The 14,955-nt window shown below is 42.9% G+C and overlaps 1 protein-coding gene across 1 annotated transcript in view; it reads left to right on the top strand.

Moving 5' to 3' along the window:
- Nucleotides 1-14,955, top strand: part of AIFM2 (AIF family member 2) — a 409,481-nt gene that overhangs the window by 236,977 nt on the left and 157,549 nt on the right. The window contains exon 8 of the mRNA XM_069240557.1: nucleotides 7,171-7,326. Within this exon, the coding sequence (XP_069096658.1) occupies nucleotides 7,171-7,326 (156 nt within the window). The remainder of the gene's footprint in view (nucleotides 1-7,170; nucleotides 7,327-14,955) is intronic.

Here is a 14,955-nt window from a genome sequence, read left to right as displayed (position 1 = left end):
TTATTCATATAACTATGCACAAGAATATCCCGCAAAGATCTACTCTTCCTATATGTTATTCTCGGATAGGGACCAACTAGTGAACCTATGATTCTATCCGTCTTGATTAAATGCCAATATTGCTTCAAAATATCCACCATTGCCTTAGACCCGGCATTAAAGGTAGTAATACATCTTATCACCCTTACATCACTCACTTGTTTTTTTGGAAAGAGAATGCTTTCCCGATTAACCTTCGCTACTTTATTGCAAGCATCCTTAATAATACTTCCAGGAAAGTCTCTAGCTCTAAATCTGGCAATCATGTTTCTCTTTTCCTTTTCAAAGCCCACATTAGTACTACAATTCCTTCTTGCCCTTAACAGTTCCCCATAGGGTATGCTCCATTTCAATCTAGCGGGATGGGCACTCCTAGCATGTAAAATGCTATTGCCAGCTGTACTCTTTCTATATAGACTTGTCTGCACTGTATCACCCTCTATTGTGATTAGAACATCCAAAAACTCCATCATCCTCCTATCAATTTTGTATGTAAATTTCAGATTAAAACTCATTCCTTTGAAGACCTTCCACAAACTCCAATAGAATATCCTCCGGGCCATCCCATATTATAAAAATATCATCTATGAACCTTGTCCAAAAAATCAAGTATTGCATCCACCTGTCATTCTCTTCTGTCATCACATATTGGGTTTCCCACCAGCCCATAAATAGACATGCAAAACTTGGAGCAAAACAGCTTCCCATCGCAGTTCCTGTAACCTGCCTGAACCATTTCTCATTATACAAAAAAAAGTTATTTTCCAAACAGAATCTTAACATTACAGATAACATCTTTGTGTGTGCATACAACTTTAAAGGTTTATCCCTAAAAAAGTATTCACAAGCCTTGATCCCTAAATCATGATTGATACTGGTATACAAAGATACCACATCTATGGTCGCCATAATGTAACTCTGTTTCCAAGGGATATCCTTAATCTTAGAAATAAAATCCATACTGTCCCTACAGTACGAAGCCAGATTCAAGACATAAGGACATAAAAAATGATCCAGGTAAATAGATGTATTTCCCAGGAGGCTTCCCTTTGCCGATACTATTGGTCTTCCTGGTGGGTTTTCCCTGTCTTTATGAATTTTGGGCAGCATATAAAAACATGGTGCTATTGGTTTTTTCACCATTAAAAAATCATATTCATCTTTGTTTACTAGACCTCGATCATACCAATCAAGAAGCATAGAATAATATGTCTCAATAGAAGCCCTATATGCCATTACCGTTGATGCCTCATAGCACCCAGAAAGTTCCAACTGTCTCCTTGCCTCCTGTTCATATCTGCCCACATCCCACAGTACCACATTACCCCCCTTGTCTGCGGGCTTGATGACAAAGGATGTCGCCTTTCTCAAATTTTCAAGCGCCTGTCTTTGACCCATTGTCAGATTATTAGCCCAACATTTCACTCTGTTTTTCCATAATTGCAATAAATCAAATCCTACTGCCTCGTGGAAGGCATCAATGTTATCATGTGGAGTAGTTGGATTACATCTCGACTTAGGTTTGAAACCACTCCCACTTAAATTGTCACAGTCCAATCCTAATTCATCTAATAAATCCTTCTCAGTCTCCCACATTTTCTCTCCAATTTCTAATTCCCTCAAGGCAGCCAAACCCTCAAGATTCCCATTCTGATACTCCTGCCCTTTCGATTTCTCTTTCTGTTGCGTAAATAGCTTTAACAATTTTAACTTCCTTACAAACTGAAAGACATCTATTGTGCTCTGACATAATCAAATTCCTCCATAGGACAGAATGAAAGACCCATTTCCAAAACAGAAAGTTCATCCTCAGTTAAAACATGGGAAGAAATGTTCACCACTGTCATCTTATTCACACTTACTACTTTTTCTTCCGAGTTTGTCGCAAAAACCTTCCCTGTTGACCATAGTCTCCTCCCACACCACCTCCCTCTCCTCCTCCTTTTCCGTTTTCGCTTCCTCTTCCTCCTGGAGGCTTTCTCCGAGGTCGTTGGTTTAATTGTAAAAAAACTATATTCCTCAGCTGTTGTTAATGGTACTCCTAGGCAACCACCTGGGCCCGATCGTTCATCCACATCTGACAAGTTATCCGAACTTGACCCCCCCCGAAAACAGCTCCTGTTGTTGTAACGACTCATCACGACGAAATTCCTGTCTTGCCAAATCAAATCTCCTTCCAAAAGTGAGAACCCTTCCCATAGCGTAATCCATCTTATCCCTCAGAAATTTTCGCTTTTTCCTTAATTTAATTTCATCCTCATATTTAGTCAATCTCACTTCCATTTCTGTCATAAAAACACTAATCTCCTCCTTCTCCGGGCTAATTTCCAGGCTATATATATATATATATATAAAATTACCTCTTGGGTGTCCCCAGTAGGTAGCGATAGTTAGGACCATGTTTCCATAGAAAAATCAATTTTTGACTTGCCTACATCTTTGACACCGTTTGATGAATCGTTATGAAATTTTCCAGAAAACGTGTGCTGGTGATTCTTGTTGCGCACAGAATGTTTCAGGGTGTTCTGTCAAGCCGGGGTCAAGAAGAAGGGGTGGTTCAGGAATGTGCATTTCCCATGTTAATTCTCATAGGAGTTTTGAACATGACTACAGCCCGACCCACTGGACAGAATTATACCAAATCTGGCAGAACGTTGCTTTCAGTACACAGATGATGCTTTTTTGTTATTTGGTGTAAATCCGTTCAGTAGTTGTAGAGAAATTTAAGGAAATCCAAATTTGTGTATCTGTGGCCGCACCAACTTCGCGAATCATAACAAACTTGTGTAGGGATGTGCAGAGCTCTGATTGGTTCAACTAGGAAGTGTTGGCAGCCAACCTGGGACTCGGCTGGAGTCCCAGAAAAAAAAGTTTAAAAAAAGAAAAGGCGCCAGGGAAGGGACACCCTGATCCCTTAGCTTTGGTGCTGGGGTCCCCGACAGCACCCACCCCTCTGGACAAACAACATTTTTGTTTTTTAATTTTTGCAGCGAATTCACCATCTGTGGCAAAAATGTAAAAGAAAACATACATGGTCTCCCGTGCTAGTTTTTATAAAGCCCTGGGTGGGCCAAGTCCCAGGGGCATGTCAAAAATAAGGAGGGAGGCACACAGGCCCCCCTCTTGGGCTTATTTATGCTCTGGGGTCTACCACCTCCCGAAGCAAAAGGCTTTAATTGAAATAGGGATGGAACTGCGGACCCCCCCCCCGTGCCCGGGGATGACCATCTCCCCGGGGAAGACTTTTATTTTATGGTGTCAGTTCTGGGCCTGCTCACAAACAGGAATAAAGTCAAGGTCATAGCAACATCTGCTTATGAAGATACCAGATTGCATGATCTGGCTGGCCATGATGTCACTACTCATGTGTTGGACTCCCTGTCAGGCCTCCCCCTGTCTTGCCCAGACTTGACAGTCAAGCAGGTTGCCACGTGCCCTAGGGACCACCACTTTCCCAGGGTTGTTATAATTAAATGCGAGGGCCCTCCACCTCTCCAACCCTGGGGACTGACATCTTCCTGGGGCAAAAAAAAAGAATGAATGCAGGGGGCAATCTTCCCCCCCCCCGCAGCCTCGTGGACTGCCACCTACCCGGAACAAATATTGAATTATATGCAGGGGCATGCCCCAGGTAACGGGGTGCCTGGGGCTGAAATTGCCTGGGGAAGGGGGGCGGATGACCCACTCTGACGGTCCACTCACTGCTATTATACTGTATGAAACTCCATTCTGCACCTCTTAAGTATACACCACTCCACTGTATACCACTCCACTATAGGCTACTCCACTGCATGCCATTCCACTCTATGCCATTCCACTGTATGCTGCTCCACTCTATGCTACTTCACAGTGAGCCGCTCCACTGTATGCTACTCCACTCTACACCACACCACTGTATGCCACTCCAGTCTACCTCACTCCATTCTAGGATAATCCATTGGATGTCATTACACTGTACACCACTCCACTGTATGCTATTACACTTAACCCCATTCCAGTATACACCCCTCCAGTCTGCGCCACTTCACTGTAACCCACTGCACTTTACCCTACTCCACTATTTTATTCCCGTCTACGCCATTCTGTTATACACCACTTCACTCTACGCTATTCCTTTGTATGCGACTCCACTATATGCTGCTCCACTCTGTGCCACTCAAGTGTACACCACTCCACTCTACGCCACTTCATTCTACTCTAGTCAATTGGACACCCCTCAACCATGTTTTTTTACTGTACACCACCCCACTCTATGCCACACCACACTCTTCTACTTCATGCTATTTCACTTTGTTATTCTACTCTACAACACTCTACTCTACACTATTCCACTGTACAACACTCCACTCTATTACACAGTATGCAACTTCAATCTTTGCTCCCCTTCTGTATAGTATTCCACTCTACCTCATTGCAATGTACGCCACTCCACTGCATACGTTTTACACTCTACCCCACCCCATAATACACCACTCCTGTCTATACCACTTCACTTTATGACACTCCACACTGTACTGTACAACACTCCAATCTACACTACTTTTTGCCATTACACCTTATACCACTTCTCTGTAAGTAGCTCAACTCTACACCATTCCAGGGAGAGCGCGTAACAGTGAGTGAACTGAGAAAAACAGCATTTTGCCATACTGATTTGAAAGAGAAAGAGCTAATTGCTAATTCTGAAATCAGAGTTCAAGATGGTGAAGTTTGGATTACATAGGATAATCCTCATTATACCTCGTCTTCTCTTCCTTGTTGTATCCATGAGTTCATATGACATTCTGTTTCTCCATGGAACCTATGAAGCCTTGATTCAGTTTAGTAGTCTTTGTGTTTTTTGTTTTTTACATCCCTGTGGTTTTGGCACCTCTACTCCTTCCTCCTCCAAATGGAAGTGGACCACATTTTTTAGTACCAAGACAACATTCAACAACCATCACAGTTTGGTGGATCAGTAAAAGTAAATTGGTGTTATGAAGCAACCAGTAATCAAGGGAGTGACCCTAGCCCCACTCAAATGGATGAGCGCTACCACAAGAGCAGTACTGGAGTCAGCAACAGACAACACCACAAATGGGGAAATCTTAGCCCTAAACTGCCAATAATGACAGGTTTCACCAGTGAGACCAAACTCAGGAAATACTCCTGTGTGGTAGGGCAAAGACATAATCAACAAGATGGAGGTCTAACACCAACCAGAAGACTTCAGTAACCTCAGGAACCACAAAAATGAAAGACTAGAAAACATAACTTTGCCCCTGTACCAGAGAAGGGACAGACCACTACATCAATACTTTGTGAAACTCGACCCTAACCAACAGTAATCACCACTTGAAAGTGTACCTAAAGGAAGAAGTCATCACTTGATCAACTGACTTTGAAAGATGTAATATCACCCTATGACCAAAGACGTACATTAAGGCCCTCATTTTAACCCTGGCGGTCTTTTGACCGCCAGGGTTAATGTGGTGGTATCACTGCCAACAGGCTGGCGGTGTGTACCGCCACATTATGAGAGTGGCGGGTTGGCCGCAGCCAACCTGCCACATTTCCACTCATACCGCCATGGGGGTATGAACTGCTGGGTTGGAGATGTGCATCTCCGACCCGGTGGTCCACACATGACCGCCAGCAGTATAATGAGCCGGCCTACTGCCATGGTTTTTGCAGTGGTACCACTGTCACAAAAACCATGGCGGTAGGACTACTTGTGACAGGGAATTCCTTCCTGCCCGTAAAACCAGGATGCCGAGGTCAGTTGAATCCACAGGCGGTACAACCTGCATAGTAAAAGACACCCTCCTAAGCAAAACCTGATGTATAGAATTAACAGGGACAGCGACGACCAAATCCACCCACCCTGCATCCGTAGTATAGGATTATCTGTAGACTGAGTAGGGTAAAGTTAGACACTCATAGGACTTGAGAAAGGGATCCAGATTTTTGTATTTTAGAATGACAGACGTCCCAGGGCCACGTCACTCAGTACACAGTAAAAGTGTACCAATTTGCTAGGAGTAGAAAATATTTTGTCATAAGACATACTTGCCTTATACTGAATTATGCTGAAGTAAACTTCAAAGCCATTATTCTTTGAGCATGTTCCCATATCATAATGGAATAGTACTTCATTATGTTACGTTTGTGCTGAGGATCTAGATGCTTTCCTGAAGGGGTTCTCATCCCTAGAGCTGCCTGCCCCCCACCTCACAGTCTGTTAATGTAACAACGAAGATGTGTAGTTGCAGAGGTATTCTCAATGCCAGATCCTCGGACAGACATGACTCAGATGTTTGATTTGCTAATTGTTGAGCTCACAATCCTAATCCTCTCCCCCTCTAGGGTTGTTTTACAGTAAATTGTAAAATGGTATTTTCTGCCTTCCATGAACATACTCAAATTCAATATCAAAGTGCCCTTCCACACCTAAGGACTATTTCCAGCAGGAACTCCTGTAGAGAAAACCCATAGATCTTAGGAAGTACAAGTGTAGCAACAAACATCCACCAACCTGATGGTTCTATGGATCAGCAGGGGCAGAAGTCTAATCCTGTTTCTCTATCTAAAGAAGTGGACAAAGCAGAAGGGCACCGCCAGGCAGACACCTGTAACATGACAACATTGGGACACAATTCCTAAACCTCAGTATGAGATTGAGAGACCCTAGCCAGCAGATATATTGTGGTGCTTATTCCAACCAGTGCCAACACCTTTGTCCAACATCAGTATGTTTAGCCTACTCTGTCTCTTGACACATATTGTTTTGCACTGCTTCCACATGTAAAATACATATGTGTTAAGCGTCTTTTTAGCATTACAGAGCAAAGTTGAAAATACAGTGTAAGCTTTCGAAGGATATCCACAATAAAAGTGCGAAGTGCCTGCAAGCGTTCCACTCAACCAAGTCTTATTCTGTTTTTCTTCTGTTTTTCAGTTCCATTCTCTGAAGTAGAACTCTTTTTTTGGCACTGTGTATTTTTATTTGGTTTGATATTTGTCATAAATTACATTCTAATATTAACTGATGCATTGCAGTAGTGTCCTATACAAACTCCCTGTACGTCTATTCTTTGTAATTAGGCAGTATTGTGTACGTTGCTCATGGCATGTTCTTTCTTTTCTTTACAGGTCAGAGAGTCAGCAACCTGAAAGAACTTACCATGAACCATACTCAAGACAAGATTGAGGTGAAGCTGGACAAGAGTCCGGACATAGTTGTTTGTAACTTAGTCATTGGTTGCACTGGCATCAAGATCAACTCTAATGGATATAGTGATGCATTCTGTAAGTCCGTAGTCTTACTATAATATGATACTGATTGGGTCATATTGTGTATTGCATAGTTAATAGGCTATGGGGCTTTACCTCTAAATGCAAAAGGAAACGGGACACCCTGCTGTCACGTTTTACTCTGCAGGTGCACCCTTTCGTCAACAATCTGCCAATGTAGAGGCTAAAACGAGATGGATAAAATGATTGATTTAATCTCAGTCACTTGCAAACACTGGAACCACAATCTAGTCCGTCAACGGAGCGATTAAAAGTAGCTGAGATTAATTCAAGGGTCAAAACTGATTTGCGCATGGCTGGGTCCAAACTGAGGTGGCATTTTGGGCGAAAAACAATGGACTGGGACGCTGCCCTGAATGATTACCAGTGGCTGTGATTAATTAAAGCAATCCATCCATCACCTTTTTGTTGCTGTTGGCACCCAAATTGCGATTGGTATGCTCAGACATAGGTCACTTGCTCACTGTGCCTCCATATTCAAGCTATAGCCATTTGATGATCCCTAATCAGGTTTGGGTTGCTTGCGTTCTAGTTCAGGGAGGACCTGGTCTGGCAGTTTGAGGTAGACTGTTCCTACTGGAGCAGGGTCAAGACTAAATTGCACATGACTGTGTCCAAATTGAGGTGGAATGGTTGGCGAAAAACAATGGGCTGGGATGCGGCCCAACTGATTGCTGGTGGCTGAGATTAATTCAAGCATTTCTTCCATCATCCTTGTTTTTGGTATTGATGAGTGTGTGGCAGCCATTTCCCATGCCCTCCCATAGACATCGCTACCCTAACTGTGGGAGGTGGCATTACCACCACAGAGCCACACATTTTGAGGTCAGCATTTATCTTCTTCGTTTGAATTCAGCATTTAAACTCTTCCTCTGGAGTTGTGCAATTAATCATAATTTATTTTAAAAATGCACAGCCTTTTGTGTAGGTAGTCCAACTAACATACACCTTCTCACAAGGTGGAATACAGGCAGTACACATGTCTACAAGAACATAAGACCTGTAAGGCTAAAGCGATTTTAATCCAGCAGGAAGAAACATTAAAGCTAGCTGATATTTTTTATAATGATCAAATCAAGTGAAAAATCAGAATAATAGGCAAATGACGTATATTGGAACAATAACTCCACTCCCCATTACTGCAACAGCTCCACTATTTTCACAAAGCAAAATCGAGTCAACTACTGATATAAACATTGGTATAAAATAAATAATCAGAACCATTGTGAAAATCTGATGTGCACAATTTTTATGATAAAAATATGTCCCAGACCCACATCTCTAAAAATATAACTCTCAGTACAGAAACTTGTTGGATAACCATGACTAGTATTTGGCAATCACCTCGGATGGTATTACAGACGGGGAGAATAATAATTCTGCTTATTCGTAAGCACTACTCCACACGTGGTTACCACTATGGATAAAGTTACTGCTTGTTGCAAATGCATTGTCAACTGTGGTAATGGCAATAATGATGTTAATCCCCGTTGGAGACAATATACGGCACAAAAATGGTAAAACAGCTGCCTTAAAATGGAAGGTAGTTTGTGTGGTCAGTAAATCCTTACTTTATAATGGTGAATGTTTTTTTTTTTTGTTTAAAGGGAGCTCCAACTCTGTACTGAAATGTAAATATGATGCTATTTTGTAATACAACAATACAGTTTTGCCCTGTCAATGTTTTAGCTGAATAACTTGTACGACGGTAGATATTTATTACTACTAGTATTTTCAGCCTATTGTTATGCCAAACCCCTTTTAGCAATACACAATTCAATTGTTATACAACATATTCACCATTAGGTTTCAACTTTCGGATCTACTAAAATACAGTTGAGTTTAGAACCATATTTTCTGTCGGTCAAGATTCCTCAACAGCCATATTTCTTAAGGACAATAACATATACAAGCTTCTGTTTGTATCTATATTAAATCTTGTAGTCTTAATTCACTTTTCCCAAAGTGTTCCTAATTTCAGGAAAGGTTACCCACGTGATACGTCTGAACGGTCATTCTGGCATGTGCAGATTATGACTGCTTTTTCAGCCAGCTCAGGCCCGTAAAGCCTGTCTTCTGAAACTATGGCAGCAAAAGTTCTGGCATGTTAGAAATCTTAGTTGGGGGCTTGGGAATGCAGAGAAATAATAGGTTATGTTGTTGCTTTTTTGGCAAACATATTGTCAGCCTTCTGCAATATGGTCACTTTTGACTGGCTGGCATGCTCATAGACAGAATTTGAGTTTCTCGGCATGTGCAATGACTGTGATTGCCATATAGCAAAAACTCATACCTAGGCTGTGACCTCCCCTAAATGGCCTCCTACCCTATCAGCAAAACAGTGAACAAGTTCTGTGGAATTTAATATTGCTCCTATCTATTAACTCTCAGATAGAGGGCGCACACAAAGATATGCAAACTGCCCCTGCCCCCACACGATTTTACCCTCTGAATTCCAGGTTCATATGCAAAAGAATACGGTCATCTCTTACCACTTGAACGCCTATACTTTACCCATCCATTTCACACCTATTGCACAAACATGGATACTTCACACGGCCACCACATTAGCAGCCTTCCATATGGACATTGCCATATTTATGTCTGTACCCCATTCCTCCAAAGGAATGGGCGTTGACCTCTCTAGCAAATCACTAATAACGGTTTCCACCTCTAGTTACTCTCTCCTTCTTTGGATGATGACTCTCTTACTTTACTTGACTCTTTCAAGTCCCACAACTTAGAGATCAACTACCCTTCCATCTTCCCATGGTTATAAAGATCGTGCTTTAATGATGCATTTACATCCTGCCCTCTCCTCTCTGTTGTCGCTCTACATTTGAAACTGAATAGCATACAGCAGCACACTATCTTCACCCAACTTCTCACAAGTTATTCCCTCACGAGAACCAACTCCTCGATCTGCAACGCATGTTAATTGCTTCAGCTTAATCATGTTCTTCAACACTTTCTCCCACCACAGTTCCCTCACCCTCAGATCATGTGTAACTTTCATGACAATGAACAATGTGGATGTTTAGTAGCAATTTATTGACCGGGTTGTAACTGATACATCAGTTGAGAATAGTTTCAGAAGTTAGTTGAGGACAAAGAACTGATATGCTAAGGACATTGCTGTTCTTGAGTAAACTATGTGCTTAATTGTTTGTCCAGAGCGAGAGTTTCCCTTGAGCTATAATTATCTAGTCACTAGAATACAGTTGGGCACCTCTGCTCCATACGGGCCATTACCTTCTAATTTTCAGTGGTGTGGCTATTTCTAAATGGCACGCTTCTCTACATACAAATGAAGACCTGCTCTTATTTCAAAGGGTAAGTCGTAGTAAAGAATGATTTTATTGTCCATCTGAGTATCAAGCCTTCAGCCACCCCCTAGAATAAGCAGTGAACATTTGCCTTTCCAGCGTCAGAAGTACTGCCAGCATTCCACTTGGGTACAATAGTATCCAAATTCATGATGAAACAGTAGTAGTAAATGGTAGTACCCACCATGCGTAATGCATAGTAAGTAGACATTGTCCCAGCACCTGAATAAAAGGCCTCAGTCTGTCATTCCATGACACCAACCTATTAAAAAAAGGAGTCCATCAAGGAATAAAACCATCTTGGTCTCCGGGTGCACAGAAGGTGGCTGGTGTCAGAATCCTAGTAGCTGTCATTTTACTAAGAATCTTGATGGTCATACTGCATATTTCAGATTCATCACTTTCATTATCTTCGTGATTTTGGCTGAGACTGTGCCTTTGTCCTAGGCATGTGAATGGATCTAGAATAAACAGAGTGCCCAAACATCCTTCCATGACATACATAATTTGTATGGGAGTTATGCGAGCCGCGTTTCTTCCCCTTCCAATTGATTAATGGCTCACCTAGCATCAGTTGGCCTTTCAGTTCAGTTAGGGACAACATTTTTGTAAGCAATTCTGATGTTTGTTCAAGGTCCAATAGTTGGTTTCAAGTACAGTAATTCTTAAACATGTATCTGATATTTTTAGTGCCTGCTAGTGACTCATTTAGCCGTTCCAGTTCTGTAATCGTTTCAGTTCTGGTCTCCATATGTATCGTCCTAGGACCTAGGCTGCAATACACCAGCATTCTCTCACTCTTTCATTGCCTGGCCTTATATTCTAGATAGTTAAAGGATGTTTAGTCCCCTTCTTGTGCCTTCATCACGCCGCATGTCATGTTTAGACATACCTCTCTGTCAGCTTTGTCACCCACCACCCCAAGGATGTCTAGTCCTGTAGTGCCATAGTGCTAGGGCTTAGAGGCCTATTCAGGCGGGAAATTTTACATATGAGTAAATCTACACATGTACATTTTCTCCTGCACTTTGTAGTAGTACTTTGCTACTTCTGGGTTTTCACCAAATGTGAATTTGTAGACTTACATGTCTCTACCCGCTGAAACGGGGTAGAGTAAAATTTACAAGTCAAAAGTTGCTAGGAGTGACTTTTCACATGAAGGCAGCCTTCTCCATGGAGGTGGACATATCACGATAGCAAAGCATAAGGAAAATATACAACGTTTATTAAACCTTTTTTTTAAAAAATAAGTAACTAATTGTAAATATTTATTTTAAATACAGGAGAAGATTTAAACAATTCTACAGCACTGTTAACTTAATTTTGAATTAAATATATAGTTAATGAAATGTATTAATTTATATAACACATATTTTTAAAGTAAATATAATTTATTTTTAATTTAAAAAGGGTAATCACAACATTTGACCATACAATAATATTGTTGTACTCATATACACTTTTTTTAACATTCAAATAAATATATGAAGAGTTTTAAAAAGTCAAAATAAATTACTTTATTTTGACACTATTTATCACAGGGTTCTATTTCAAGTCTGTGTCTCTATTAAATTCTGTGGGAGTGTGCTGCAGTTGGTCATGTGTGGTGCTGAACTTACTCCATGTCTTAGCTGGTGTACGTTTACTACTATTTTGGAATGTTTTAGCTGCAGTAACTTTAGAAGTGCAGTTTAGAATAGCAGTCAGCTTACTCTTTTGTGAATCAGTCTTTAGTAGGTATGTCCCTCTGTCAGTCCATCCTTACCCCTTCCTAGTCCCCTCCCTACTCCTCCTCAAACCCTTCCCATTTTGTAGTAAGTATTCTACATTTTCAAGCCACCACAGGCCCCTCCCCACATTCAGTACTAAGAAGCAAGCTTACATGTGTGAGGATCTTCCCATAGAAAACATAGTGTAGGTGGAGGAGGTTTGTCCATTTTGTAGTAAGTGATACTACTGTAGTACTACATTATGTACTACAAAATGCAGTTTGCAAATCTGCTCACGTCTACAAGTTAATGGTGTCCTCTAGAGGAATTGTGGGTCCCTCTAATGTAGGGGTGAGAAGGTGGTGCTGTGTCCACTCTTCCATTAAGTATGCATTTACAGTCCCCATCTCAAATAATCATATTTTCTCGCACGCTTGCCACCATTACTGCAAGGAAAACATACAAGTATTAAAACTTGGAGCATACTGATTCAACATTCTCATATGGAATTGAAATAACTATAAAGTCCCTCCCATTTAGAGGCAATGTTGGGGCATGGCTAGGGAAGAGACCAGACAAGACATGTCCCTCCTGAGCTCCATGGAAGAGACCCTATTCCCCCTCCCACTGCAGTGAACCTCAGCAAGAGTGAGCTAGGACACGACCTCCCTATGCCAGATGAGAGGGGTGGGGAGTTGTATGGGCCCGAATGGATGCCAGGCCCGAACGGAGGTGAAGTCCTAGCAAGGCATGACTGCCTGGGGAGCGGCTGCCAGATTCAGCGTCGGTCCCTGCAATCCAGGAGGCAGAGACAGCAAAGCAGACACCCATGGAGAGACTGCACAGGAACACCAATGACAGTGGTCCCCCTCGAGAGACCAGAAGCAAGGTCTGGGGCTCTTTCTGGGTCCTGAGCCTGCTGAAACGTCCGCTTTTGCTTTGAAGTGGGCTGGGATAGAGTCCTCAAGATGGCAATGATCTGCCCTAGGGATCGAAGAAGACCAGAGGCAGCACCCAGAGCTTTGGCGCATTATGCAGTCCCTGATATGGCACAGGTCGATATCACTTCTCAGTCCTGAGCCTGAGGAAGGTCCCCGGAGCAGTGACTGAGTGGACATATAGGCCCAACCAGGCAATGGGCCAGTCCAACAAGTCAGAGGTGTCCGCACAAGGATACCAGGACCCCAAGAGATCAGACAGGCTGCTGTCTGGCAGTGTGCCTACCCTGGGACTCTGATTTGACCCCTGACCAGGAGGCTCTTGGAGGAGAGCAAACAACAAGATGCAGAGGCCTCTTAGAGGTAACAGGCACATGGCATTGGACAGAGGCACTGGGGAAACTCTCCTTTTTGGGCTAGGTGCACAGTGAAGGCAGCTAACACTGGGTGGTCCCAACTTGGGACCTTGGAGGACACAGTGAGTGTGACTGGGGCCTAACTGACATGTAGATATGATCGGCAGGCCTACTGCAGACTACAACCCTAGTAGCGGCATAGGACCCTAGGGCCCTTAGATGGGACACATCAATGTTTTTTGCCAGTGGGCAGCTTCTCTGGGGCCCCTGGAGTCATCAATTCCCCTGCAATAAAGACAAAGACTCCCCGATCCTCATCTATCAGAGACATGCATCAGAGGGCTGAGCCTCCGTGCTCACAGGGGGAGGACTCACAGATGATGCCCATTAATTTAGGAGAGGGGGACCCTGATTTCCACACCCCGGTGACCAAAGAGGACATTCAGCTAATGCTTTCCGATTCCTGCAAATACATCACATCACTCCAGCAGGACTTCATTAGGGCTTTAACCAATCTCGACCAGTCCCTACATCAGACGGACTCTCGCCTGGCACAGGTAGAGTCAGCAGTGGCGGACCATACTCAAGACAACGTGAATTACTCGGGACACATAGAAAAGCTGGAACGGAATAAGGCAAAGTTACTCAACAAGCTTGATGATCTTGAAAATCACTCCAGAAGGAACAACACAGGGATCAGGGATATTGCACCAGTGACTTCCCATGCAGAGCTTGAAGCTTAGGTGCAGGCCCTCTTTGCCCTCATGCTGCACCCAACTTAGGGCCCGCTGGGCCCTCCTCAACTGCACTCACAGGGTGCACTCTGCCTTTCACCAACAAAAGAATATCTCCCTGATATTCTTACAAAAGTCCATTACTTCCACTTGAAGGAAAGGATCTTACACTCAGGGAGAACCAATAGTGTTTCAAGGGGACAATATTTCACTTTTTGAAGATATCTGTGCCCAAACTTTAGTTCCTAGAAGTAACTCAACACCTGCAAAATCACAAATTCCAATATTGCTGGGGATTCCCCTTCAGCTTCAGAGACGAGAGGGTCGCAGTTCATACAATCCAGGAGGTCCACAAGTTACTGGGCATGCCGCCCCTCTAGACGAGGAACCTTCCCAGGGGTCAGTACTTCTCATGCCGGTGGACTGGGGAGCGGGGTGGTGTTTTCGGTCCACACACTCAACAAGAAAGAAAGCCTGCAAACAACAGCGTCAGTCAGAAAGGGAACAAAGATCGCTGTCATCTGAAGCAGACACTGCACCTTGAACTTTCCCAGCAATAC

The sequence above is a fragment of the Pleurodeles waltl genome, chromosome 6 (genome assembly GCF_031143425.1).
Source record: "Pleurodeles waltl isolate 20211129_DDA chromosome 6, aPleWal1.hap1.20221129, whole genome shotgun sequence".
NCBI lineage: Eukaryota > Metazoa > Chordata > Amphibia > Caudata > Salamandridae > Pleurodeles > Pleurodeles waltl.
The sequence above is the reverse complement of the archived record's forward strand: the minus strand, read 5'-3'. Positions and strand labels throughout refer to the sequence as shown.